At 48.0% G+C, this 27,920-nt stretch overlaps 1 protein-coding gene across 1 annotated transcript in view; it reads right to left on the bottom strand.

Annotated features, from left to right (window-relative positions):
- ANKS1A (ankyrin repeat and sterile alpha motif domain containing 1A) overlaps nucleotides 1-27,920 on the bottom strand; it is a 78,240-nt gene that overhangs the window by 30,642 nt on the left and 19,678 nt on the right. Inside the window, exons 12-13 of the mRNA XM_085302294.1 lie at nucleotides 22,512-23,089; nucleotides 5,914-5,980 (exon numbers count right to left, since the gene is read on the bottom strand). Coding sequence (XP_085158420.1) covers nucleotides 5,914-5,980; nucleotides 22,512-23,089 — 645 coding nt within the window. The remainder of the gene's footprint in view (nucleotides 1-5,913; nucleotides 5,981-22,511; nucleotides 23,090-27,920) is intronic.

Raw genomic sequence — 27,920 nt, 5'->3', positions numbered from 1 at the left:
CGGAGTATTGGCAAGGGGAATGAAACCACAGCAATTCCTTCCTCTGAACTCCTGAATCTGCTTTTGCAACAAACATTTACTACTCAGTCTTTTGTACACTTGTATAGACATTTCTTCTTTTACAGGGTAAATCTACAGYGACACCAACTTCAGGTTTTCCAGTTTTGAAACCACTTCAAATCAAGGCAAAGTGGAGTAGGGAGATTGCATGGGGGGAGGAAGAGTGGGTTAACTTGAAAAAGCAAAACACAAATGCAAAGAACCTGCTTGCTTAGGCTGAGAACAGAGATGTCCAAAACATGCCCGGTACRAGGGTGACACAGGAGTAAACGAACCCCAGGCACCGTGCCACCCCCGGCATGAGCCTGACCRCAACTTCTGACTAAAGCAAACGCTAGTCTTCAGGCAAGTCAGCTCCATCCTCCTTTCTCATGCTCCAAATTTGAGGAATCCTATCTCTATAATGATGCTGGGGGTGGGCATGGAGGGGGGCAAAGCAGTGGATGGAGTAAAGCTAGCCCCAACGGACAGGCAGGGAGAACCAAGTCAGTTATTAACGTTCTCAGATGTGAGAAACGGGGCCAGCATCCAGCCTTGCCGGAACGACGGCCGACGAGCCTCATGCGGATTGCTAACAATTTCCCCCYCTCTCGCCCAGTAAAACACCAAGCACGTTTCTCACGTCTCAGGAGTTAACTCGCCAAACCCCAAACGCATTCCCTGCCCGACGCAGCAGGCCTCCACCTGCGTCAGGCTGATCCCGTGAGCAGAGAGCCCTCAGCTCCGTTTCGGGGGATCGGGGGACCCCAGCGGGCAGCACAGGTCCTGCTGGCAATGCCAGCGGCGCTACGAGGAGCAGCAGCGCAACAGGACTGAGCGGCTGCCGCAAGAGTTGCGCTCCCCTAACCCCTCCGACCCACRTCCAGGAGGGAGAGAGGATCAGAAGTAGGTTGCTGAAGATAGATAAATGCACGAGTGCAAATCACCCGTGTACAGAGACACAGACCTCAGGCTAAGTCACTGAGGCCAAATACACAGCGCTCTGCTCCCCAGCAAAAACTCTCTAAGGCAGAGGTTAGGTGGTGTACAGCATCCCTAAGAGATGCTGCTCCTTGATCACTCACCCTCCAAAGCAGGCTTATAAACACAGTTCAGCAAATGCTTCAGCCAACAGACTTCTCCCCTCACCTGGGCTACCCTGCTCTTGGGTTTCAGCCAGAGAAATACATTTGGAAGACTTTCTTGCATGCTCCACCAGGAAATCAGAGGGACAAACCTGCTGGTCAGGAAATAGACTCTAACCTTAAATTCTATAAAGATGTCAGGATACATTAAATCATCTTAATATCCAAGGGCCTGAGAAGTTAACGTGTTCATCCGTAATGCCAGGGCAAGACATGGAAGTGCTGCTGCTGTTTTTTGCAGGGGAGGGATCGACAGTACAGAAGCCAGCTATGTGCCCAAAGTTGCATGGGGAATCTGGGGCATAGCAGGGACCTGAAGCCAARTGTCTCAGGCCCTGGGCTAACGTGCCAGCAGCACGACTCCAAGGGTCTTCGCTTCACCTAAATCCAATGCAGATACATGCAATAAGTGCTTAATAAACAGACTCCAAACATATTTAACTCCACAGCCAAGCAAGGCAGCTTACTTTCACAGGCAAATCAGCAACCCCAGACACAAAACTYGAGTCAGGAGCTCCGGTACCCTCAAAGGCTGTCTCGTTCCAGGGACGTGAGAGCACATGGAAAGCTCCTTGCAGCTCCCTGCTCATTTGTGATAGGACCTGAACGATTCAAACAGTCCCAAAGGCCTGAGAAGCAAAAGTTAAGAGCTGCAAAGATGAAAAGTTCACATGCCCCAGGACACACTCGCCTCCTTACAGCAAGAGGCTGGCAAAGCATTTCCCACCTTCTGGCTAGCCACGTTCCCAGGAAAGGAAAGAGAAGCAGGGAGAAACGCTGCGACTCCAGCTGCGTACGTACGGCTGGCGTGCGTAAGAGGGGCCCCGACCCAAGGGCCGGGCAGCCCAGCCTGCAGGAAAAGACACGACCCGCGGCCGCGTGGCTCGCGGGTCCGCCTGCTTCCAGGAGACAGGTGTCCATTTTGCTGACAGCTCCCTGCACAGCAGCAGCGTCTGCTGGAGCGAAAGCTCCTCCTCTCCCCTCCACGTCGGGCTTTCACCAACGATAGCGATCGCTCGCTCGTGCACGCTGCCACAGCCGCGGCCCATCGCGGGGAGGGAGGGCTCGGCACAACGTCGCACGCTGAACGCTTGCCCTGGCATTAGAGCGGATCCCCCATCCCACGCCACGTCGCGCCGCAAAGCCATCAGACCCTAGGAAGCCCGAGCCCTAAGGAGCGGGTTGAACTCCCACGGGGTTGCAYGCTGGAGCCCTCCGCGTGCAAAAACCCAGATGGACAGACGGACACAAGATGAGGTTTATCACAGCGAGCGTGCACAGATGCTTGYCAGCATCCCGTCAAGAGGGGATGCTACCTGTTTAAAGCAGTCTACATACAACAGTTTAGGGATGAAAAATTTAAAGAGAGCGTTCTGCCACAAGCAGTCTTGCTTAGCAGATGTCAATGCCTACAGCTGTGCTTAGGGAAAGCCCAGCATCACCCAAATTCAGGAGCACGCCAAAGCCAACCCAGCCAAGAGCCGCCCCGGCCGGCGGCCAGCATCGGCTCAGGCTCTGCTCCCAGCACAGCCGCTGCTCTCGCAGAGACGGCCGRGCAGCAGACAGAAGGCTCTGCCCAGGGAAGTCCCAGAGGCTCGGGGACAAGGCTGGGGGCGGCTCCTTGCGGTCCTGACCGCGGCCCTTCGGCAGCTCAGACACGCAGCAGAGGACAGGAGAGCCGCAGCTGAACCCGTCTCACCAGCTGAAAGCATCTCCTACAGCAACACTGTTGAGAGACRTTTCAATTTTCTAAAACCCTTGAGCAGCGCATGGCATTCAGGCACTTCCAGCCCCAGACGGCAAAGTTCACCGGCATCTATTCCATCGGGTTCTGAGCGCCRCGTTTCACTACAAACAGCCCCAGTTTCAAAAGGCACCACTAAAGCCGTGCAATTATCTCCTCCTTTGAAGGCTGCAGCCTCCGCTGCACCGCGCAGGGGAGACGACGTGCCCCAAGGCCGGCAGCTCAGCCCGCAGCCGCCGAGCGGACGGGTCTGTCAACAAGCTGCTGGTTTCCAGAGTGCAACTGCACCTTGGGAAGAGCAGAATGAAACCAAACCTCCCGAGCAGCACGTAGCAACGTCGAAGCATTGGGACAGCAGGCTGGGAAAGGAGTACGATTTTTCCCCAGCCTGTGAACAGTGCAGAAAAGTCTCCGGGGCGCCCGCACGGATATCACAGCCTCCTTCCTCTGTTTCACCTTCCCTTCACACGTGCTTTCCTCAAAGAAAGGAGGAAAAAAAAAAGTATAGATTATCTGCAAAGGGAGCGAACTTGGGGAAATTCCAGCAAAAGCTGGTAGAACTGCAAAACACGACCGATCCAACGTGCAGCTCCAAGCACGCAACGAGGCCGTAATATTGAGCATCGAAGGAAGATTTTTTTTTTTTTTTTTTTAACTAGGGCTCGGTCCTGATGTCATTTTTCTAGTCTGGATCCTGAATACAAGCTCGGCGCAGAGCTCTCAATTCCCCAAGCCCCAGCCTCCTGTACTTATAACATTTATGAAAACGAAAGCGTTTTAACCCGGTGTCCTCTCCTGTTGCTCCAATGCTGCATTGCGGAGATAAGAGTTATAACAGTTGCAAACATGGCCGGTGGAGGCTCTTAATGCTTGCACTGTTTGAGGAAAATCAATGCACCAAATGACACTAAGATTCCTCCTTCACCTTTTTATGGAAATTAGAAAAGGCGAAGACAAAATGCACCACTAAATCACCACACACACTATTTATAAAAGGTAAAATTAATAAAACTGCTTCAAGGCCACAGAAGCATACAGATAAAATACTTTTCTATAAAAAAAGAAGGAAATCACAAAGTTTTATCTGATTTGGAGCTACAAGGGGGCAATTCTATTGGGTGAACGACTAGGATATACAAAAATATTCTGGCAAATGCACTTTATGGGTTGCAGAAAAACAGTAGCTTTGCTGGAAAATCTCTGGAACGCTCCAGCTCCTCTGGACTTCCCACATCAGGTCGGGCAGCAGAAGCAGCTCCGTGTGCCCAAGACGCTCCTCCAGAGCACCCAAACCTTGTCGGGGATCCGCCGCCCAAAAGCTCCAGCTGAGACGCAGACCGTACAAGCGCCCACGGTAAACTGAGGCTGGCCTCAGCGACGGCGCTGCACGGGGACGAAAGCAGAGGTCAAGGGAACCTGGCCAGAGCTAAACACCAACTYCGAAGCCCAGGCTAGCGACAACTACAACGCCGTTCTTCCTTACCTCTGTGCTGGCTTAAGACCATGAGACGTTCAAGAGGCTGTGAGCAGGCTATTTTTTTTTCATTTCCTAATCTGATACAGGAAAAAAAAAAAGTGCCCATGGAACTGCTTACACGAGAGGYCTCATAATGGCTAATTTTAGTCCCTCCCTAAAGCAGGGTTCATCTGCTAGGTTAGAGCATCAGTGTCCTCTCTGACCTTCCAAGGGACATGGCAGTAGYGTCCGGAAAACATGAGGGAGACCCAACGCCCAGCACAGCCTGGAAAAGGGAAGAAAGGGAAAAATCTCTCTCCTCCTAGGTGGTGGTTAGGGGCATTAAAACCAAYCATACCACAGATCTGAGATGTGCTTAAATACAAAAAATATTCTTGCATATATGGAAAAATCCTGACTGCAGTGACTCTGATGTACAACAATTCTGAAYACAAAATTCCCATTCCATCATCCAGAACTTGAAAGGATTTTGTGAACCTTAAAGAAAAACAGGTAGAACTAATTTTACAAAACAAGGCACAAAATCCTGAAGTGCTGAGGGTTAAAAAAMAATGCTCTGATCTCTGAAGAGCACAGCTCTGCGTTTAGGCAACCAAAAATGTCAGAAAAGAGCATCTTGCTACTGCATTGTGTATTTGAAACAAAAACAAGATTGTTGCGGGGACTCTGAGACCTGCCAGCAGACAAATATACAGCAGCTCTGTTTCAAACTGACTGCTTAAAGACAATTTTGTTGTTTTCCACCATCCACCACAGAAGAATGGAAACTTGAGACAAGCATATTACAAAAGGCAGGACAGAATAGCAAGCAGTTGGTTTGACTTTCGCAGGGGCTATGTTGAGAACAACAGTAATTGTAGGAGCAAGGAGATCAGCAGAGCTTTCTATCCCTAGGATACTGGCCGGAGACTTTACAACTTTCAGCTGCAAATTAAGATTTTTCTTGAGCATGGAAAACTTGATTCTCCTCCTGCACAATGAGCAAACTAGTTGTGAAGTTAAGTATCAGAACACCCTGGTTATTGAGCTGTGGGAGAGGGTGCAATGAGCCAGCCATTCAAGAGCTGATTTACTCCTTCAGACTCGCAGAAGAGCACAAGCAGCACCCCAGGCCACTCGCACAAGCCAACGATTGTCATCTCTGCACGGAAGGAGCCATCCTGAGACCTTACCCACCTTGAGGGAAGGGCTGTAAGGAATCACTCAAGGTATCAGAAGCCACAAGTCCCATCAATAAGCGTTGGCTCGAAGTTATTTGAAGATGCAAAATTATCTCTGAATTAATGATATCTTAAACAGCGATACTAAATTCCAAAATTTAAAGAGGCAGCCAGTCTCAAGAAGCAAGACACCCTACACACCCACACCAAAGACACTGGGTGAGTACTAATAAACACAAGAGCAACCAGAGTTCCCCCACCACGGCCATCAGGCTGAAGACCACAGCCAGGACCTCGCTGTGCTCTATATGAAAACACAGAGACACACACGCAAGCTGGGTACGCTACCTGAGATCCTCTGCTGTTCCTGAGAAAAGTCAATGCCTTCGCCGATGGAACTCATGATTTTCTCAATCTGAAAACAAAGAAAAAGCACATGCAGCGTTACTCAGAAAGCGTTGAAGACAGCCCTGAGATTTCACCTGCCATGCRGATGCTGAAGAGACCCAGGCAAGGAAGTTAAGATAACCCTGGCTCAGAAAGGCTGATCTTAACACCTAGCCTGGAAAAGTCATCTTGAGGATTGCTCAGAAGGGCCATAGAGGCCAGGACTCTGCAGAGCCTTCCCCTCTACAGCTTCCCAGGGCCTGAAAAGAAAACGGCTCCGAGAAACCCAACCCCCAGAGCATGAAATTCAGGGGAAGAGCAGCCCCAAACTCCTGAGCTCACCCTGTACAGACATGCAGCCCCTCCTTCACCAGCAGCAAAGCCCAAGAAATGCAGGTCTCCAGCTCTTTCACGGCATGCGCAAGGTAAGCCTGGCTCCAGCTCAGGCTGCGAGGCTTGGCTTTTGCTTATTTATTACATTTCTTTTTCTTTTTTTCTTTTTTTTTTAAATCACATTCCCCAATCCTATTCAGGTAGCTTCTGCTCCTTACTACTTCCACTGCGCACAAAGATGCTTAGAAAGAGATGAAGTTTGCAAAAGCAGCAACATCATGGGGGCAAATGCCTTAACTACCCAGGAGAGGGAGCTAAAGACAATTTCATTCCCTGATTTAAGCAGTTCGAAGTTAGCAGCTCAAGGCAAACCTCATGCAGTTAGGAAAAAAAGGTCAAAACTATTGCATAGGTGGTGTCTTCGCAAGTCCAGTTAAGAGTTGGAAATAAGTGATTAAAAAAAAAAATAGTGGCAAATACAATATAAGTTGCAATTTTCATACAACCCAAGAGAAGTTTTACACTAGATTGACTTTATTAAGACAATAAAAACTTTTCAAAAAAACAATCCTCAAGCAGATTTTGTAAATTGTGACCATCTAACACAACGCTGCAGAGGGAAAACCCACAGCAACAACTGCTAGGTTAATTTTGTTAAGCTGAAAGAGTCGATAAATCACAGTTCAGAATTTTCAATAATCTAGAGCATTAGACAATTAGAGCCTCCTATTTCTTGAAGAGCAACGAGACGCTTGAGAGGCTCAGGTACAATTGCTTACCCTGGTCTTCAATCTATAAACTGAGTAGAAAATGAAATAAAATAAGCCCCTGGGAGATTCCCAAATAGAAATTGCTCAAGAAAACACCCCCGAGATGCCAACGGGAAGCCGATGCACGCTGGCACCAGGGGAGGAAGAGAGCCTTGCACAACTATTTCTTTTAGGCTCTAAGAATAGGTCTGGGGAAGGAGCGCACGCTTTCCCGGAGCTCGTGCCCCWGCCTCCGAGGGCAGCCGGGCGGCCCGCGAGCGGGACCCCGGCAACGCCACGGCCAGCCTCGAGCTCGCCCGCCGGCCCAAAACGACAGGCGCTCGGAGCCGCGCTCCGTTAGGGGATCTTCGGATCAGGAAAGGGGTCCTGAAAGGCTCCCGCCGAGCCGGGTCTCCTGTAAAGCCCTCCCTGCTTGGGGGGGCAGCAGCAGCAAATCTCCCCAGGGAGAAGCAGCCTACGGATGGGTCATTAAAGGACGGGCGGCTTCTCCGCCTCTAGAAAACCATGAGGATGAGTATTCCTACCGTGCTAGAGATACAGTGAATGTAGTTTACTGTGAGATTTGGGGCGGGGGGAAGGAATCAAATGCATAGGGGAAAAAAAGCAAAGTATGTTCTGAAAYGAGATTTCAGTTAAAAGGAGTGTTTTGGAAATAGTGAATACACGGCACGCTCTCCTGCAACAATTACAGGACAATTATTTATTGCTCTTCTGCCCAAACAACTGTAACTCAAATTTTTGCTAAAATCCCTGGGAGCTCCCTGACTCTGACGCCTGGCTCTGGACAAGGTTACAGAGGTCCAGACAGAGCCAGACAAAAAAAAATAAAGAGAAAAAAACTACAAGGGTTAACACAGTTCCTAACAAAGCAGCAGGACTGGTGATCAGATCCTTATTTTGGAGGAGGATAAAAAAAGGTGAAAGGAGAACCGATAACCTGGAGCTTGGAGACTTATTTGCAAAGGACAAGTCATTTAGAACTTGAATCAAAAACTACAAGCCATTTGCATAAGAAAGGAATTTGGTGTTTTGCCCTCAAATTTCAAAGGATGCACTGAAAAGGATGAGGCCAGCAGGCAAAAACAGGCTGATTTCAAGCGGACAAAGACAGTCCTTAAATGACCAATATAAAATCACAGGCGAACAGGGTGGCTGATTTTGCAACAGCTTCCATCAGTAGCCTTTCCTTCAGATAAAAACTTACTGGGCTAGTCATCGTGTCATCTGATCTTGCCATTGAAGCCAAATAAGGAAGCCCAAGAAATACAGCTTTGATAACTTGGGGGTGAAGAGAGGGAAAAAAAAAAAAAAAAAAGTCTTTTTCAGCCAGCCCAAGGTTGTCACATAAATTGGCAACTCTGCAGTACTGACAAGAGGAGTGTGGAGTCAGCTAAGCAGGAACTGGCTAAGAGGGGAGAAAAAAGGGAAACTACAGCCTGTCCTGCGATGCTGAGTTCTCCTTCCATCGCAAACATGCCTCTGAACCGCCTCCCTCGGTTCAAGGGGTCTCCGACGGTTGCCTTCCCTCCACGCGCAGCCCTCGAGTCCCGTTCTCAGGAATTTTGCAGGAGCTGCGGCGGAGCCTGAAGGAAGCACGAGCGACGCAGCGGTTTCTGCTCGGGCCTGCAGGCAACGAGGGAGAAGCATTAATTGCTTCAGTGGAGGTTATCGACTGAAACCCAAAGCCTCATGATGTGTATTTTGTTTTTTGCTGGTCACCATTTCAGCACGAAACGCTTGCTTTTGCCTCTCCGAAGCAGCCAACGCTCCTCTCCAGTGAAGCCAATACATAAAGACCATGCAATGCCGGAGGGAAGCAGGGGGATGGTGCGACATAAACCTCACCTCCAAATAAAACCAACGGCTTGGGTGCTGACTGCATTACTCACTTTTGTAGGCAAGCACCAATTCGGAGCCACAGCAGCATTTCTGGGATACTGCCACAGAGCCCAGAGGGCTTGCTGTCGAGTTTGGGCCTTACGGTCAACGCGGGTCATGTTTCAGAAGTTGAAGGCCGTTAAGCTCAGAACATTTGGGTCAATTAACTTCACTACAAGATACAGTCTAAGCTGGAGCTCCTCTGGTACCTACTGATCTTCATATGAAGGATGTTTACTGCAGCCCATCTGGAAGCCTGCAAGGTCCTTGTACCTCACGTGATCATTTGGAGCGAGAATCGCTTGGGTCAGTCCAACCAAGCGTTTCCTACRACCAGCCACCAAGAGAAAAACAAAAATGGGTGGGGAGGGAGAGCAGAGAGGCAGAGAGGAGGAAAGCGCGTTTGCTTAAGCAACCCCARCTCCCGCAGCTGGTTTCCCAGCAGCAGAGGCAAAGTGCTTGGCGATGTCTCTCTTACGCTGTGCGAGGGCTGAGCTCCGGAGACGTGAAGCGACTGCTGCTGGCACCGCTGGGAAAGGCAAAGATCACAAGAGTATGTTGTTGTTGAGGCAGATTCAAACCCCCTCCTATTTGAAATCGCTCTTGAGAGCGCCCTGGAGAGGTGCTCCGTGCTCGAATACCCTCTTCCACCCTTAACCACGTGCAGTTTTGCTCTTTCATGACGTAAGGATAAGAGGAATCTGCAACTTGATTTTATGAAACAGCAGCTCCGTGGCTGCGCTTTTCCCCAGGATCAAGTTGTGCCAGCTCTGGAGAGGCTGATGCAGGACCAAGTGACTCTCCCCACCTTTTTGCTTCCTTGTAGGTAAGTTTGTCTTCCCCATTAACCAGACATAAGATGCACTAAGGACCGAGTTGCAAGCATGAGCTGGACGTGCCCCAAACGTTCACATCTGAAAAAGCAAACTGGATCAATCTTCCTGCAATCAAAACACAACAGCAAAGGCTTGCAGATACCTTTTCAGCRCTAAAAAAGCCACAAACTTTTCTTCAAATGCAGGGAGTTGCTCTGCATTGCATAAAACCAAACAGTAATGAAATAAGTGCACAGCACTGATTACTTCTCACAATCCATCTGCTGCTAAACACTGGTTCGACCCAGAGACAGTCAAGGTTATATCGYAGTCAAAACGGCAGCGCTATCTAACACAGGGGAAGTCCTGCTTCCTCGACTCTCTTCGTACCCTCGCTCTCCAAGAAAAAAAAAAATACTCTCCCAGAGTCACGTGCCARCTCAAACATAGGTTCATTGTAGAGTATGTTGATTTAACTGTTAAGAGGTTACAAGAATATAAACTTGGGGGGCAAGGGGGAAGGAAAAGGGAGATAAATCTAAAGAGAACGAACACTTTAAAGCATCCCGGGTCCTCTACAACTTGTCCTCAACTGCACTGCAAAGCACTCCGACAGGACTGAGAAGCAGATTATCTTGAAAATAGCATATGCCACAGTTTTTTAGGTTGTTCTTTCCCAGTAAATTATTAAAATACAAAAATGCTGTGTTTAAATATAGAGCTGCAGTTCAGACGTAGTTGCAGCTCACTCAGTTTGGTTTTGAGCTTAACCTGTTCTTTTCCACTGAAGCATCACACGTGTCTCTAAAGTGGTTGTGGGGCTTTTAGATATTTCCCCCCCCCCCTTAGATCAGGGGAAATACCGCCTCCCCAAACCTTTTACATCCYAAATTAATACGAGCACACCAGTTATGAGTAACTTAGCAGGGTGGCCACCTCCACACCTTCAAAGGGATTCTGATCAATCAAGGCTGAAGAAGAGCCTTAAGTGTGAACAGGGACAAACTCATAAAACCAAAATATATTGGGAAAAACTGGGGGAACTCTGCAGGAATAGGAGAGAGCCCTTCAGCAACCCTCAAAGCAATACCAGCGATGAGCCTTAGAGTGGTTACTGAGACTGARGCACACTGATTTAATTCCACACTCGCATAGGCCTTGTTGGGGGAAAAAAATAATAATAAAAGAAAGAATACCCCCAAAAGGAGCTGGGTGCGGCTGAGGAGTCATCCCAGGGCTGGGGAGGCGGTCAGCCCTTCCACGCAGGCAGGCAGCCACAAAAACATAGCAACTGGCAATTCATCTCCAAAACAAAACTTTATCTTAAAACAAACTATCCAGAGCAACCGAGTCCTGATTAATGGAGAGAAAGGTATTTGTTTGTAGAAGCCCAGAAAAAGCCAAGGCAGCAGAAGACGCGCTGGACGCTGAACCTTTTTTCTCCTTGTGACACAGAGGACGTTTCGACTCCTGCAAAGTAATTCCCYGCTCTGGAGCGTCCATGGCAGGAGCAGCTAACATCTTCCTACGTGAGCAGGATGCAAAAGCAGAGCTTGAAGCGCTGCCTTGCTCCCGACGCCATCCTCCAGCGCCCCCCCGGCGGTCTCGGAGACGGACGGGCCCCGYGGGGCGGGCAAGCCCGCGGCCTCCGGGAAGGCGGCGGGGCCGAGCCGCAGAAGCCTTCGAGGAGCTTCCTCCCAGGAGGGCGGACGCGCAGCCTGGCACGCGCGGCCCCGCGGGGACGCGGCTCGCGGCCAGCCCTGATGGGCGTCGTGTCCACTTCCCTGCCCTGACGGACGTGAAGCCGCGGTGCCCGTTTTAATGGTCTTTCCGATTTTTTCCTCCCTAGAGCCAACACTGAAGTTTGGAGCCARTAAGTCCATTGAGACACGCAGAAGATTATTAACGAGTCCTGGGGTCTTTCATCACCAAAAGACAGGAGAGCTTCGTGCAAAAGGAGCCGTCTGCCTCGACTCGTTTGCATGCAGGGAGAGGMAGCTTCACTCAGGGAGCACAGAGCAGAGCGGTGCTCCAGGAAGGTCACACTAACCCTGCATCGGGGGCATCCTTGGCTATCGCAGCCTCCTCGCAGGGGCTAAGTGAAACCTAACTTACGGGTAAAAACCCCTTAGATTTACTATCAACAAACGCAGAAGTTTTGCGCTCAGTCTCTGCGTGCAGCATCAGTAATTGCCAAGGACATACCAAGGTTGTCCTGGGAGGGGAAAAAAAAAGAAAAAAAAAAGGTATGCATGTGCATGCCTGCATCTGGATGGCCAGTTATTGCTGAAGGCTACAGCTATCCTACCCAAAATGCTTTACAGGCAGAGTTCCTCCCCTCCTTCCAACCCCTGGGAGGACGAGAGGTGGCCAAAGCATCCAGCTGCTCTGGACAACGACCCGCATCACTGGTCAGCAATGCCTCGGGCTTCACACCCGAGCCCCACAAGACTGCTCTGCTTAGAGTAAACATATGCTTAAGCCAAAATCAGGAAGGCCAAGCAGCAAGGCAGGTTTGCAGACGTTAGCTAGGAAGGCTGGAAGCATGCTGAAGGCAAGCCAGGCGACGTCAGGCAACGTTCCCGCGCAGCACTCCTCCTTTCCAACGCCTCCCGCGCAGGCTCACACGCTGCCTTACAGGGAGGCTACTTCTGAGAAGCCAAATATCATCACTAAAATCCAGATATGCCTTGAAATACAAAGGAAATCCCTTCTGAGGCTGCTGTTCCAGGAGGACAGCATTTAGAGAACTCAAACACCGATGAAGCGTTCTCCCTAGAACCACTTAACAGTTTCAGGCTCGTTAAATCAGGGACGAGGCATAAGGGACTGGTTGTCCTCTCCTGCCCTGTGCAGCCCCTAACACCTGGGCAGCTTAAATAGGGAGCAACATGTAATGCAACATTAAGGATGGTTCAGAGTTGAAGGTGCATCTGTGCACGTGCACACGTGCACTGCGCAGCTCCCCAGCGAGGCTGCTTCTGGGAACGAAGGCAGCAGCAAACTCTTCTTCTTCGTGAAATGCTTTGTGGTTGAGCAGTTCACCCAAAGGCAAGAGCAGCACCGTCCCACCTGCAGCAGCACCTTGCTGCATCACCAAAGCACACTGAGATCTTTCGATGACAGCATAAGTAGTCCATGCTGGTGCCTCCTGTGCTTATCTTTCCTCCTGATTTCTGAGACCAGGCACTGTCACCCATCTCGYTCTTAGCTCCGCGTGTGGCAAGGGAAACCCTTAAAGTCATCACCCCAGAGGCCTGGTTGCAAGGAAGTTAACTGGCAGCACGCTCACTCAAACAACGAAGAACTACAAGCGCAGACCAATAACGTTGCTCAGATAAAATTCTATAATTAAATAAAACCGCACAGAAACAAGCAGCCCACTATCTGCCATACGTATGGTATTAATGCATTATAATGTCACCCTGCAGCAAAAGCATAATTAAGAATACAGCAGGATTCCCACTATAAATCCTTATTATTAAGGGGTTCGTAACCTATTGTACAAACCCGCCTAGGGCTAAAACCCATCAGACAAGATAGCAGTTCCAGCAGCATATTTTATTCTTGAAAGCTACTCGCATAGTTGGGTTTAAAAGGTTATCGGCATTTCAAATTTCCGCAATTCCACACAAGTGGCAAGGGTTAAGACTTCATTATTTCTAAGCTTCTGGAACTGAGCGGAGGGRCAGATTTCGTTTAAATTAAGAGAGAGGGACAGACAGACAGGCAAACTGCTTCTGCAGTTTGGAAACCCATTCGAATACAAAACCACGACCAATTACAAAGTGATTGGTCTCACTACAGCCTAATGGGTTAGCTATAAAAAGCAGGGGAGAAAAATAAAGAGTGCGTTAGGTCAACGGACAACGATGGAGTAATGCTGGGGGATCACRGAACGCCTCTGACGATCCAGCATCGCTACAAAGCAAAAGCAACAAACCCCAAATACAATGAAATTAAGATCGAATGTGAACCATGAGGTTGCCAAAATAGGTGATCTCTTCTGCACACACAGCCTCCCTCTCCAGGCTTTGAAAACCCAGTTAAAAGTTTGTTTTAGATACTTAGGAAGTGACTGGAGTTGAACAAGAGACTCTGCCAGTCATTTCCAGTTGTTTTATGGATTTTCCAGGAAATTAGCAATTTGGGGGTGGCTGGGAGGAAGAGAAAGCAGAGCTGTTTCATTAAGTTTTAAGATTTTCTTYTAATTGCTGACCAGGGGAATCACCTCTCAGGAGATGCAGTAGAAGACCCAGAGGAGACAGAAGAGGTCAATCCAGAGCAAGTGATTCAAGTTGCAAYTGCACAAAGGTGCCAAAAGCCAGCACCCTGTGCAGGAGTGCCAGCCTGGATGCTTACAGCTGGCTTTTTAGAGCATCTCAAAATTAATACCACTCAATTTACACCACAAGCCCCCCAAGTCCCGTTAGTGGCAAGAACGCCTCTCAGTTGATGCTTTTCTATTTTCCAGGTTCCYCAATGCAGTAGTAACTGCATTGGCTCAACAACTCCCGCTTCTCACTTCATATTTGGGAAGCACAACATGAAAAGACACCYGAGAGAACCTTCCTCGGCAGCTACATTGAACTGAAGTCCACCACCTTYGGTGGATTCATGTTTATTAACTGCATTTCTAAGTGCTTGATACATAACTTTCCCAGCTCAGCAAAGCGAGAACAAGGTGCCCAGGGTCATTTTGCAGATCCACAATAACCGCAGCTTGAAGYGACAATAGCGCAGATAACAATAGAGGGGCCCAATCCAAGAGGAGGAAACGTGGATTTTTCCAAGAGCCAACGCACAGCAGGCTCAAAATGCCACAGGGACTGGAGCACTCAGCAAGCCAAACAGATCCTGCACGGAGACGTTCGCCTGGGAGGCGATGTAGAAGGYGCTGCTCCCAACAAACACGACGTCCTCTCTACTGCGCCCAGCAGGCCGCTTCTCCTAACGCAAAGCGGTTAGCGGGAGAATGAATGTCGCTCAGTAATATTTTGTCCCTGAACRTGGCAGCGGGGTTGGTCTGACCCTGTCTTCAGAGCTGGATCACAGCACCCAAGAGGATCTCGGAGGGGTGAAGCTGCAACGTTAACACGACGTGTTTGCAGTAGAACGACCTGCGAYGATACCTGCTGGCTCTCGCGCGATGCTCTGCAAACGCGGAGCTGGGAAATCTGGGCCATGAATCTCATTTCTAGAGTGGCGACAGTGTATAAACTGCTCTTCTGGCTTAGTTTATGATGCTTCAGCTTATGCTCCCAACATCACCAGGCCACAGAGCAGAAGCCTCATATTTCATTGCTCAGTTTATTCTGCATATACAAAAGACGGCAGCCTGCGCTGTGAGCTCAGCATAACAAATACTGAAGGCCTGAAAAAATCTGGTGCTCTTTTTATTAACCCCAAAATAAGTTACAAAAACAAGCCAGTTGTCTGAGACACCTCAATGCCTAACAAACCTAAGAATTCACACATCGTATCCTCCTCCAGCAACGCGTGCCTTCCAGACACAACACGCGCGCTCAATAATTTCAAGGCTATGCCTGCTTTGAAGTCTTTAGATAGAGCTACAAAACCACTATTTTTTTTAATTTTTTTATATAGCTACATAAATATATATATATAAATATATAAAAAAACCTTCTGAACTGTTTTAAGATGTCAAGAGAGAAGAGAACATAACGAAAGACCAAATTTAGTAAGGACACTGAAGCTGGACACTTGTGTTCTTGAAAAAAAGTCCTGCAAACACTAGCAGTCATGAGATGGTTACGTAACTACAGTGACTGCCAGAGCCCAAATAATTAACATCAGTGAACTGAAAGCAATACTGCTGCAATACGGCATTAATATACGGTTGTAAGGTTAGAAGAAACACATAGCAATAGCAGACCAAAATTGTTATTGTAGTGCACAGCATGCATGCACGCACGCTAATTTAGATACACATTCAGCCTGTAATTGGTGACCTATAAATAAGAGGAGAAAGAAGTTGTGCATTTAGATCTGTATTTAGGGCATGATCGCAAATCCTTCTGACTGCATGGATGGAAAAGTTCTTCCAGGTAGACTGTAGCTGATAAGCTGCAATGTCTCACCGTATTTTTAAAATTTGCCCTCGGGGAGGTTCCCCAGATACYTGTCTAGTTCCAGACGAATTGATACGACCCAAAGAACTGGCAAAWAGAGGTTTGTGATATGTCTAAACCTTGCTGCTAAATACAGGAATAAGGGTGTACTTATTTGCCTTTTACACAGAATACCAATTGGTTTTACCTACAGAACAAGCACTCTTCATTTGGCTTAGATTGCYGAGTTCAATATATTATTATTAATAGACTAGCCTTTTGCACTAGGTATGTAGCAAACCTGTATCGTGGAAATGAAATACAGAAAAACCTCCATGCCAGAAGAAAAGTTAATCAGGCCAGAGGAAATCTTGCCATTGGAGGCAAAGGGAAAAGAAAGAGTTGACACTGAGAATGATGCAAGAATTCCTGACCTTAGTACAGGAAAAACAAAAGGAAATCTTGTGATCTGGAGATAATAGAGTAATCAGACCAATAATTAAGTGAATTAAGATCCTGAAGGACACRTTTGTTTAGAATAGCGGAAACTGGAAAAAAGATACTGACCACATTTACTTTTGTTCCCCTAAACAAAAAACCAGAAAACATTTCAACTTTTCAAAAGGGAAAGCTGGAATTAATCCTTAGAAATTCAGGCCAGTTCAAAACAAGCAACAGAGGCTGAAAAGCATGCTGAGGACATCCCGGACTGAAAACAGACTCTGCCCGGTCACACGATTCAAAGACAGGGCAAACTGAGTGTTTGGGCTTAAACACCAGAATCAAACGAAATCTCAGTTATTTAGGTGGCCTAGGCTGCTGGCAAGGAARAAGGGAGTCTCACGACCTGCAAGAAAAGGAGGTTTACGGACACAGCGGCAGGAGAGAAGGTCAGATATGAAAGCAAGGACGTCCAGGATGGCACGTGAGCGCAGATGCCCTGGTCCAAGCCATGGACGGGACCTGAAGCTTATATGCTYTAGGTGGTATTAATATGGAGAGGCTGATTATTTTTTTTTTCCCCTCAGCTGAATTTTTCACTTGCAACACTAGTATTTTAATCCATGGCTTGGGCCATAAGGGAGCAGCTAGCCGGCAGGTAAGCTGCACGAGCTTGTCAGAACAACAACAAAAAACCTCACTGCGCTTTACAAGATGCAATTTCACTAAGCACAAAAATAGCAGTTCTCTCCCTGAATAGCAAGGGAAATATTTGCATTTTCTTTCRACACCAGCTTGCAGCTCAGAATTTCAACTTCTGGGAGTTGCTTCATGGAAGCGGCAGCTTTTGCAGGAAGAGCTTTMATGGAAGCTTCACATTTCAATGCAAATGTTCTTAATCCTCAGCTGTAAGAGTGTAATTAAGGCACTAATTCCAGGAGGTACTTAAGCACCCAAGCAGTCCTGACAAGGTTAACGGAGCTCAAGTATTTAAAGCTACCCCACTAGACGCAACAACCTCTAGCAACTTCGTCTYGAGTTCTGCAAAGTCTTTGGTGGTGGGCACTACAGATGTGCACTTTACTCCTTGCATTGATCCTTATGTGGCATTAAGGCCCTGAAACGGATCAACAGCCCATGCAATAACACATTCATAGATGCTGCAAATGAGAAAGATCTCCTCCCGAGTCAATAGTGAAAAGCAGAGTTGCATTATAGCTTTTTTTTTTTTTATAGAAGAGGCAAGATGGTTGTCCAGTGCCATAATTAGATACAAAATATTCATTAATTCATCAGCTAACTAATTTACTCAGGGAAAAAAAATGCATCAAAGTGATAGCTTGTGCATCTCCTTTTTCTAAGGAAACCTAAAATAAAATGCATGTTTTATTCAGTTCTCAAAGTTTCTTTTGAAGGAGGTTTAATCTCTGTAAAAGAGCTGAAGACAGAACACAAAGCAGTCACGTCATTTTACGATACTGATGCATGAACCTCTTAGCACAGAATTCATTACAAATTCAGCATTGGAGCCGCTTCCTGGAGAGCAGGCAGCTGAAAGTGGAGGATTAAGCAATGTCAGAAGCTGGGTGTGAGGCTAATTCTCAGTAGCATCGCTCTTTTTTTTTTTTTTTTTTTGCCCTCAAACATTTAGAAGATCATTTTTCTCACTGACACCTACAGTGTAGAAGAGCAGCCAACTCAAACATCACCACGCTGCTTCTCCACACTAGACATTTCTGCTCGAAACACAGAAGCAGATAAGGACTGGTGATATCAAATTCACAGCTGCATCTTCTGGATCCGATGGATACCAACAACGTAACAACGCTGTGACCCTCCAAACCATCACAAGTCATTTAGGCCCAGCATGGGATAACTCGATAATCCCAAACGGCCAAATCTGCATTTCCTCAAGGGTTGCATTCCTTCGCATAAAGGAACAGCCCTCCCACCAAGGGCTGTATAAGGATCCAGCCTTCCCACTAAAAACAGGTTTTACTAAAAAAGATACACATAGATACATATTTAGGCATAAAGGAACTTGGCTCACACCATTCCAGATGTTAAGTGACATTGACCTCAAAAACCATTTGAGACAAAGCTTGACGCAAACCTGTACGACTTCCATGAATTCGGCTATTTTCTGCTCATCCAGACAGACCGCCACGTGCTCCACGTCAAACCAGGAGCTGCTGGGAGCACAGCGGAGGTTGGGTGCTTTATTTCGGGCTCGAGAGCACGCACAGCAGCGCTGGCAGCCGGATCGGCCTCAGTGCAGGGCAGGGGAGACCCCCAGGTCCCAGCATGGGGAATCCCAGCTGCGCTATTCTGGAAGTGCTGCTGTCTTTAGGCAAAAAATTTGCATGGGCTAAAATTCAGGGTGCAAAGTCAAAGTGACTTCATCACGGTAGCGCATAGGAAAACTTCCTATTGCAAAACATACTGAACTCCTGAAGCTGAGGTTCCAGCATTTTACTGTTGTGCCTAAGTAAAACATCTCCGTGCTTTCTACTGAGAAACTCTACAAACAGATCCCATTTATCTGGTATTTGCATTTAGCAGTTTTCACATCACCGCTTCACTCCTTCCTGGGAAAAGAGCGGTTGCACCAAATACAGCTTTCGAAGAGCTGTATTTTTATTTTATGAACCTGACAGCACCTCAGAGGCAGAAAGCGTTAGTCACTGTCCTTTTCCCCCTCCCCTCTTGCTGCTGCCATTCCTAGAGGAATATTTTACAACGTCTGCTCAAGACCGGTGATCCCCCTTCCAGTGCTTCCCTTGGGAGACCATAGCCCAGACTAATTACTCTCTCTGTCAGGAAATTTCTTCCCCACAAACTCGTGGCAGTTCAGTAAATGATCATGATAAAGTCCTACTTCATCTCGGTCGATCTCTCAGCATGGACAATTTATCAAATGGAGAAAAAGGAGCCAGGGGAAAAAAAAAAGAAAAGAAAAAAGCATCATAAGCTGGGGGAAGGGGATAAGGAATCGTTCCAAAAGTTAAACCTGTCCAGGAGCAAGACAGACAACATGGGCTTCAAATAAAGCAAAGTTGTGGCCTGTGCTCTTAGCCTTTGCTAAACAGTTAACTGTATTATGTGTGTGCTGCCTTTCATGCCAAAAGGATTGTAATAGTTTATAATCGAGAGAGAAATCAGTTCAGCCCTTTCTGGACCCAAAGGTTAATAGACAGGAGGGCTCACATGAGCAAAAGCCAAGGAACAGCCGGACGGGCTTCTGCACCGCGAGGTTTGCTGGTAGGACTCGGCCAGGCGCGCCGAGCGAGGTGCGGCACGGGTGCACGGCAGACGGATGGATGGACGGACACGGGGGCTAACGCGTGCCAAAGCCGAGCCGGCCGCTCCTCCTCCGCAGGGGACAGCGCACTGCTGTGCGCTTTGGTAACGCCTCTGCCTTGACTGCAAAGGGTTTACACCCGAGAGGGACGCAGCCCGCGCGGCTCGCCCGGAGCACGGCGCAGCCCTCGGAGCAGGGGAGCCGCTCTCCGCTGCGGAGCGGGACGAGCTTTGCAAAGTGAATCATTCCTTCCCCCTCCCAGCCTTTCGGCAAGCTGGCGGCTCCTTCCACTTCCAGCAAAGGCTCCTTCCACTTCCAGCAAMGGGCATCGGYGGCGCTCGGCTGGGAAAGCGCGGCGACCCTTCGCTTCCAAGCTGCGGATTCGCTTGCTCGCTTCGGTCGGCGAGGTCGGCGCAGCACCGTCTGCCTGCTGACATGAACGGGTCCCTCCCCAAGCCCCCGGCTCCCCCAGCACGCACACCTACTGCTGGCAAGGCCAGCGGGCAGAAATCCTTCGCTCGCCCGCTGCAGCCGCGCGGAGCTGCACACGCGGGGATCAGCCTCCTCCTCAGCCGCCTGCACAAATACTATTAAACTCGACAGAATAACGCACATAAATCTGCCACTGTTTCCCCTTAACACAGGGGAAGGGCCAAATCCTTGCTAACAGGGGTGGTTCAGCAAGGTTTTATATTAGCCTGATAAATTCAGAGGCTGCACATTGCATTTAATTCAGAGCAGCTGCATTATCCCATTCAGGGAAGTAATTAAACCTCCAAGATCAGCAGTACATTTATGCTTAAATCTCACTGTTGCATTACAACCAGCCAGATCAGCCCCTTTCTGCACATACAAATCACACACACACACACACACAAAAATACCCTGCAGGTCCATCTTTACCACTTTTACCAGAAATCAGAGTAATTTGCTTTATCATATTTTATCATATGAACTGGCCTGACCACATAATTGGTAGCAACTCCCTTTTATACTGCTTCTACGGAAAACCGTTCTGCCTTGTGAGCYGGGCCCCTCCTGCCAATGGCAGAGGGTGCAAGGGCTACGCATGCGTCAGGAGGCAGAATGAGACCCCCAAATAACTCTATACAAAAGCTTTGGAAATTAAAAGGCAAATCAAGCTAAAGCCAGTGAATCACCAGCTGGTAGCTCGTTCCTTTTATGCCTAACCTTATACTGTGCTTTTCAACAGGAGGCAAAACATGCTGTGAAAAGGCTGACACTACCTTACAGATGGGGAAACTAAGGCAGAGAGGAGATTCACTTGTCTAAAATCATCTGAGCTGGTCAGTGACAGCCAGGAGACCCCAAGCCAAACTGTGTCCTAGCCACAGGATGCTACTGCCAGATTACAAACAATTCCATGAGATGTTTAAATTACACGAGCAACCAAAGAGACAAAACCATCATTTTTTTTCTTTTTCTTTTTCTTTCTTTTTTTGAGTTAGACCTGCTTGTGTAGACAGATGTTAATATTTCACGTTCATTCTTGGATTTCCTCACCTTAACACAGTGAGGAGGAAAAGCTGATTTTCCTCTTGTGGCTTGTTAGGCTGACACTGGGGGGAAATGATGCTTTTTGTTTACAAGCAGGGAAGCAGATTTGCAGGGTTGTTTCTCTGAGCAGAGGAAGCGTGGACATGCCAAGACCTGACCTCTGCTACTAGTAAAATCATGCTGTAAAGCCAAAGGCTCCTTCCTTTTCCACGTTTGCTGTAAACACTTTAGTATGGCAAGCACAGCAAAAAGTAACTGATCCTTTGAAACAAGCCTTCTCTGCTCCCGAATCTTTCCCTAACAGTTATGGCATAACTGAGCCAGGAGCAAAGGCTCTGTAGCCAAAACAGCTACAGGAGGAAAATCTGCACTGGCACCCTCGAAGCATCGCGGGGAGCGAGAGGCAGGGTCTGAACTGAGGGATGAGCTCTACCTGCGTGCTTGTGCTGCAGCAGGATTCCCACGGCCCTTTTAGCCCTCTCTGAATACCTCCACCCTCTCTGAGGGAAGGATTTTGCCTCTGAGCCAGGATCAGAGGCAGCTGAGCCTGGGGCAGGAGAGCAGAGGGACCCAGGTGTCCCACGAGGCAGAGATTGCCCCAAGTTTGCAAGCCTGGCACACGCAGCCTTCACGAACCCACTGCGCTGCTGGTGCCTCCGCTTCCTCTCGGTGTGCAAAGAGTGCTTCAGCCGCGCTTATCTCCTGGGCAGCGCCCCGGCTCTACCAGCAGAGAATCATCCCCAAAGAATGCTGCAGGAAGGCTGCGGTGCCGAATTTCAGAGGGACACTTAATCTTGCCCAAGTGCTTTGCTAGGGCCAACTTTCTGAGCACGAAATATTTAACTATCCACAAGCCTCTCCGTACTACAACAAACTGACTTCCAGCAAGCCTCAGGTGTAAACACGCAAAGAGACACAGGGAACTATTAATACACAAACCAAAGCCTCATTGCCCTGCTCTTCCCATGCCCACGGACCCAGGATACTGCTTCCACCCCAGCAGCAGAGACCCAGAAACAGAAACCTCTTTTCATGATGCTGGGATAGTCTGCAGGGAAAGAACTGGGAAGAGGTGGTCGACAYGGAGACATGACAAGTATTATCAACTCGCCGCAGTTTTGGGGGTGTAAAGTTGCTCTTCGGCTCGTCTGCAAGAAATCAAGCCCTAWGTCTGAGTGGTTTAGAAAAAAAATAAACAAGAAGTCCCTCACTTATTGCAGTTCAGCTTCTTGCCCACTCCAAATAAGCCTCTCTCGTCATTTAACACCTTAAAAACTTCTTATACCTCAGCACTTGCCTGTTCATGAGATGCGAGTTAACAAGAGTAATGAAAGCAACCTAGGACCTCCTCCGAAGGCCAACCTGTTACAGGGGAGCTCCTGCTCTCAGATTCATTCCTGGCACTAAAGCTCTTAAGCAAGATCAGCCTTACCTCATCCCACTCCGAAGCAAAGGAYGGGGACTTCTCCAGTCTCTTCTTCCCCGTACTGCAGTTCGAGAGCGATTCGCTCCGGCTCCCCATGGCATCGTCCTCTGTTGGAGAGCAGGTCAGAAGATCAGAGTCCGATTTGGACAAGCTGCGGCTGAGTTTGAGCTCGGCTTTGGGCTTGCTCCCCGGGTGGGCTCGGCCCACAGCGCCACCTCTGTCCCCCTCGTCCTCGGCACCGCCGGGGTGCTGCAGCACGTGGGGTGTGACTAGAGTTTCAGGATCCGCCCGGTTGGTGTGCGAGTGCTGGACGGTTGCGTAGACCGCTTGCGAGTTTTGGTCGGGAGAGCTGGTCCGTACTGATGCAGGAGCAGGCAAGTCTGCGTCCTCCAGCTGCATAGCAGGTGGGTGGCTCGTACCTTCAGCGCCTCCTTTCTCCACGGAAGAAACAAGCCTGAAAGGGTCCTCACTTATTTCGCAGATGGGGGAAGAACCGTGAAGCAACCCAGAAAACTGCTCGGGAACCTGGATGTCCTGGCCGTCTACAGAGTCTTGGCTGCGGCTGCCACTGCTCCTCCTGTGGTCTTCGAGGGGAGGAAAACAGGAAAAAAAATTAAAAACATGGAAGAAGCAGCAAAATTCCAGCTCTCCCCCTGCCCTCCCTCAGCGAGGGAGGGAGAGATAAAGTGAGAACAGTTCAGTATTGTTCCGAGCGCTCAACTTGTACCCAAAGTCATGGCATTTATGAAATTCCAAACACTGGCCTGATTTATGCAATCTGGCAGCACTCCTTGTTGTTTTATTCCTGTTAACACTAACTATCAGGCCTTGCTATATAAGGCTAAGAGAAGTGCTAACTATATCCTGCAGAGAGAGCAAGGGAGGTAGGAGCAGCACAGACAGAGGCTCCTGGAACATTTGATACATTTCCATAAAGGCCAAAGTGTTATTTAGAGCAGCACTCCCTACTTTTGGCATGAGCTGAAGGGTGGGAAAACTTCTGGCCTGCAATCAACCTGCAAGTTCCAAAATCCTCTCCCCCCCMAAAAAACACGGCTTTCCTCCCTAGCGGTTTCAGAGTTTAACCTCTCCTCCTTCCTCAGGGGAGGGGAATAAACAGTTTATACAATAAAAATCTTCATCAAAAAGCCTCTAGAAGCTCCGCACYGAACGCAGAACGGTCTGGTCTATGAAGGCAGCAAGCTGTGTGCAGTACCGACTGTCCCAGAAATACGACACTGTTAAGCCACTACTACTGCACGAATATCTTTAATATCAGGTACCAGGGCCCTGGATAAATCATGAATAATTGACTGATCCCAATTTGCCAAGCATACGCACAGACAGATGTATACTCACCCTGGGCATGTTACACACATTCCTCCTACTTGCTAAAGCAAAATTCCAAACAGCTGAGAAATACAACTTTTGTTTATCAAAGATTCATATACCTGTCTGTAACTGCTTGTAAATTTTAACCACTTCATTTAGTGCTGGAGAAACTCTTCAGTCTGAGGACAAAAGCACAAACTGCAAAGGAGCAATAAAGCAAAGCRCCCCGATAACACGGCCCAGAAATGCAAGGAAGATATTCAGACRCAAAGAGGAAATTGCTGGGTTTTTGAGACAGCAGCTCGCAGGAGCTCAGACAAAGGCATCTCCATTTCAGTGAGGCAAAATACACTAACAAATTTTAGTTATCTTTAACTAAAAGCAGCTTATTGGCAACAGAAGCAAGATGAACTCATTCGTCCCAGGCATCCTTTCTTGCATGAGGTTTCACCAGGTCATTCTCAAACACCAGCACACATGTGTTTTTGCAGTATATCCTCACACCAGAAACAAGACAGGAAAGGGCTCCAAATTAGTCATTTATCTTTGTGAGCCAGTTCAGATCCCCAGGTCTTGTGTGCCCTGTGTTGCTGGTCCCTCGCAGACGTTTGTTTACTCCACAAAAACGCAGAGAGCAGCTTGCTCAATTGGCAGCCTAGTCGGAACAGAGGTTAACGGAGGGCAGCGCGCTGACGGACCTGGCTGCGCAGCGGTATCAAGTGATCCTAGATCTTATTTCATTCTGTAGCTTATGGGTTAAAAGATTCCAGGACAGTGAGGTAGTTGGCAGGTTTTTTTTTCCATCTTGTAGGAGCACATGCATCACTCGTTCTGTAACTAAAGTTGCTGGGAGGGGAAGCACAGCCTCTACAGGCAGAAGGTGTTTTGCCTGGAAAGGTCACCTGCCTCACTTCTAATACCAGCTGGGGATCACCAGCAGCAGCACCTCATCATTTCATATCAGGACTAGACTACRCTCAGCTCCTACGCATGAAGATCCAAAGGTGTAACATTGGAGAGAAGTCTCAGAACAGTTCAGACACGCTGCAYTCGCACGATAGATCAGGACTACTGAGAAATGCTGCAGGGCCAGGAAGAGGGACACCGCATTGACTGGATGGTCACATTAAACTAAAGCGGAATAGATCTGGCAACTTCAACAGCTTTTCTTCAACAGCTTTTCTTCTCATTTGCTTTCTTTCTTTAAAGAGCATTTCTTCCACACCCCAGATTAACATTTAATGACATTTCTGCTGAAGGCAGAAGGGCGGCTGGTAAAAGTTTACACCGCGTGCTGGAACGCTTGGGCCCAGACAGAACAAAGTGCTCCAAATCCAGCTCCAGAGACTTACAAAAGGGCTCCTGTTGCGCAGAAATCAGTCACGCATTCATCCTCTTGAGCCAATGGAGAAAGACTCCGAAGCACGAGCGAGAAGGAACAGCTGAAGCAAGAGTAACAACATTCACACAGAAGATGTGAGCAGGAGAAGTGAGGACTATCCTGAAGGAGATGTTTCAGAGCATGTTGTCTGAGTTGTGGAGGAGCCTTTGGTGAGGAGGGATGGGCTATGGGCTACTGAGAAGAGTTTAGCTGTCCTGAAAACTGGAGACAGGAGAATGTATGTAGGAGGCTAAGAGCAATCTCGCTCCTTTACCAGAGGCACACAGGCCAGGAATGCAGAGGCTCTGGGTGTTTATCATCTCTCTACCTGTGAAAGCATCCTCTGGTTACACCTCTTCATCCAGAAAAAGAGGCATCCTTAACATACATTCTTCTGTASGGACTTCTATTCAACTTCTGTAGCCACCGCTACACCCAAGCACAAATATCTGACTGTGCTCAACTTTTAAGCCAACTTCTGCTGCAGATTTTGTCTACAGCAGGGGTTGCTTTCAATCTCTAATGAGATGGGGAGCACATTTCCAGGTACAGGCTGTCTGCTTCCCAGGGCAGATTCAATTCAGAGTTCCCCAGCCAGCAGTTTGATGATCCCAGATATAAAGCACTTCCCAAAACTGTAACATAAAGCCTCAATTATGCTGCCTAGGGCGAGTTTGTCTCCCGTGTATCACCAGTAGGATTTTGTTTCATGCCCCTGGATTATGAGAATCAAGCTGTTATTGTAGCTGCTTTCTGCTGACGTTCCCCAAACTTAGAACTACTGAGGGCATATGTTGGTCTCAGTCTTTACCTATAAAAGGCTTCCCATGCTACATGAKGCCAAAATTTGTGAAAAGAKGAGCATGCAAATCTATGTCYGGTTGCACAAAAGGCCAGAAAAGAGAGGGATGCTAACYTGCAAAGTGTTACTTGAGAGATGCRAAAATAACCTTCAACTGCAGTAAACCAGAAKTACAAAGGCTCATTTACAGCAAGGTACTGTGTGCCAAATTCAGAAATTTGCAGCGTGCACATGTTTTAGTCTCATCACCTCATCTGTTTTGGACAGAGTTTATCCATCAAAAGCTACCTGAACTTGTGATCATTTGTACTCCCTCCCCTAATTCTTCCTTYAAGAAATGGCAATAAATCACTGTCATACTGTGAAGAGATATCACCACTATATTACTTTGCTCAGAAGCTTCTCAATACATTATGAGAGAACTGCAGGCTTGGATTAAAAGGGGCTGTTGTCACCTAGGAGAAGGGATGTATGCTGYGGTTTTACATTATTATTCCCCTGAGGGGGAAATCAAGAGGTTTCTAACCACTGTACCCTTTGGTTGTACCCATGGCTCCCCATAGATTGCCTCTAGTGATATACACCCCATATTTTCATGGCCATAATCTGGCCCCATGAAAAGATCTGTTTTCCTAATCTATCTACAACATATGTCGTGTTTTATTAGTAGGTCATTTCAGAGATCTGGTTTAACGCACAGTCATACAACTGGTTGAATCAGGACAACCATAGAGAAAACCTCTAGCAGGAAGAAGGGCAAGGTAGGAACTTCAAACCGGACTTGCTATCAAAGCAGCATGACAGAACCACAACAAATGTTAGATTTTAATATGCATCAGAAGGAACCAAGTCAGTCCTACCTGAGGCTGGTTACTGCTGACAGCATTTGTGGATGACTCTCCTGAGGAGTAAGACAGACATCACAACTCAGAAGTATTTTCCCCATTCATCCTCCATCTGGTCTTTCTCTGAATGCAGCAGGAATTGCACAAGTCTCCTCCCAACCAGTCCACACACAGTTCACCACTCTTGGCCTGTTTACAAGTCAAGTTACAAGGTCTGAAAGCCCTGACTTCACGCTCGAGATCGCACGTAGTTTCCTTACCAAAGGAGATGGAAAAGAATTTGGCTCAAAGCACATCTGATACTCTGCCCAAAACATTAGGCCAACTTTTCCTAGTGCTACAGCATGTGACAGCAGACTGCTGCAACAGATACAAGAGGCAACCAAAGCCAGGCAGATAATACCACATTCATCCGGCCACTGGATACAAGACAACTTGCAGCAAGACGAACAAAGGCAGCTATCACATATGAAAGGCACCATTAAAAACAGCATGCCTGGAACTGTCTTTCARCTGCCCTGCTAAACTCTTCTCAGCAGCCCATAGGAATCATAGTCCATCCCTCCTCACCAAAGGCTCCTCCACAACTCAAACRACATCTTGAATCCAAGCCTCTCAGTCTGAAGGCCAAAGAGCAATTCAAAGCTATGCCATAGCCTGCTCCCTGTCTGGGATCAGACCGTCACCTTCGATGCACCAAGATTCTTCTGATCCACAGGTAGAAACTTTCTCCAATACCCCAGTTAAGTTCTAGGTCTCTGACAGAGCCCAAATTTGTCTAACCTTTGCCAAAATGACTACACTATTCCCCAAACGTCTCCCCCTCCTTTATCAACACAAACTTGCATTGCAGACTAAGGTACTTCTGCTTCCCCATGCCCTTCTGACATCCGACTCCAGCTACTGCCAAGCCTGAAACATTTGCTTTTGTTTCTAGCAGAGCAAGGTGGGAGATTTCAAACCTGACCCATGCTTCCAAAGAAGTTGAGAAACATCTCGTGGAAAGGGAGAGAAGCAACCTGTGATACTGCAAGAGAAAGGCCCAACAACGCAAA

Source organism: Rhea americana, unplaced genomic scaffold (assembly GCF_003343005.1).
Source record: "Rhea americana isolate MKP2758 unplaced genomic scaffold, rheAme1 scaffold_189, whole genome shotgun sequence".
Lineage (NCBI taxonomy): Eukaryota > Metazoa > Chordata > Aves > Rheiformes > Rheidae > Rhea > Rhea americana.
Note: the sequence above shows the minus strand (reverse complement) of the source record. Positions and strands in the feature narration are given on the sequence as shown.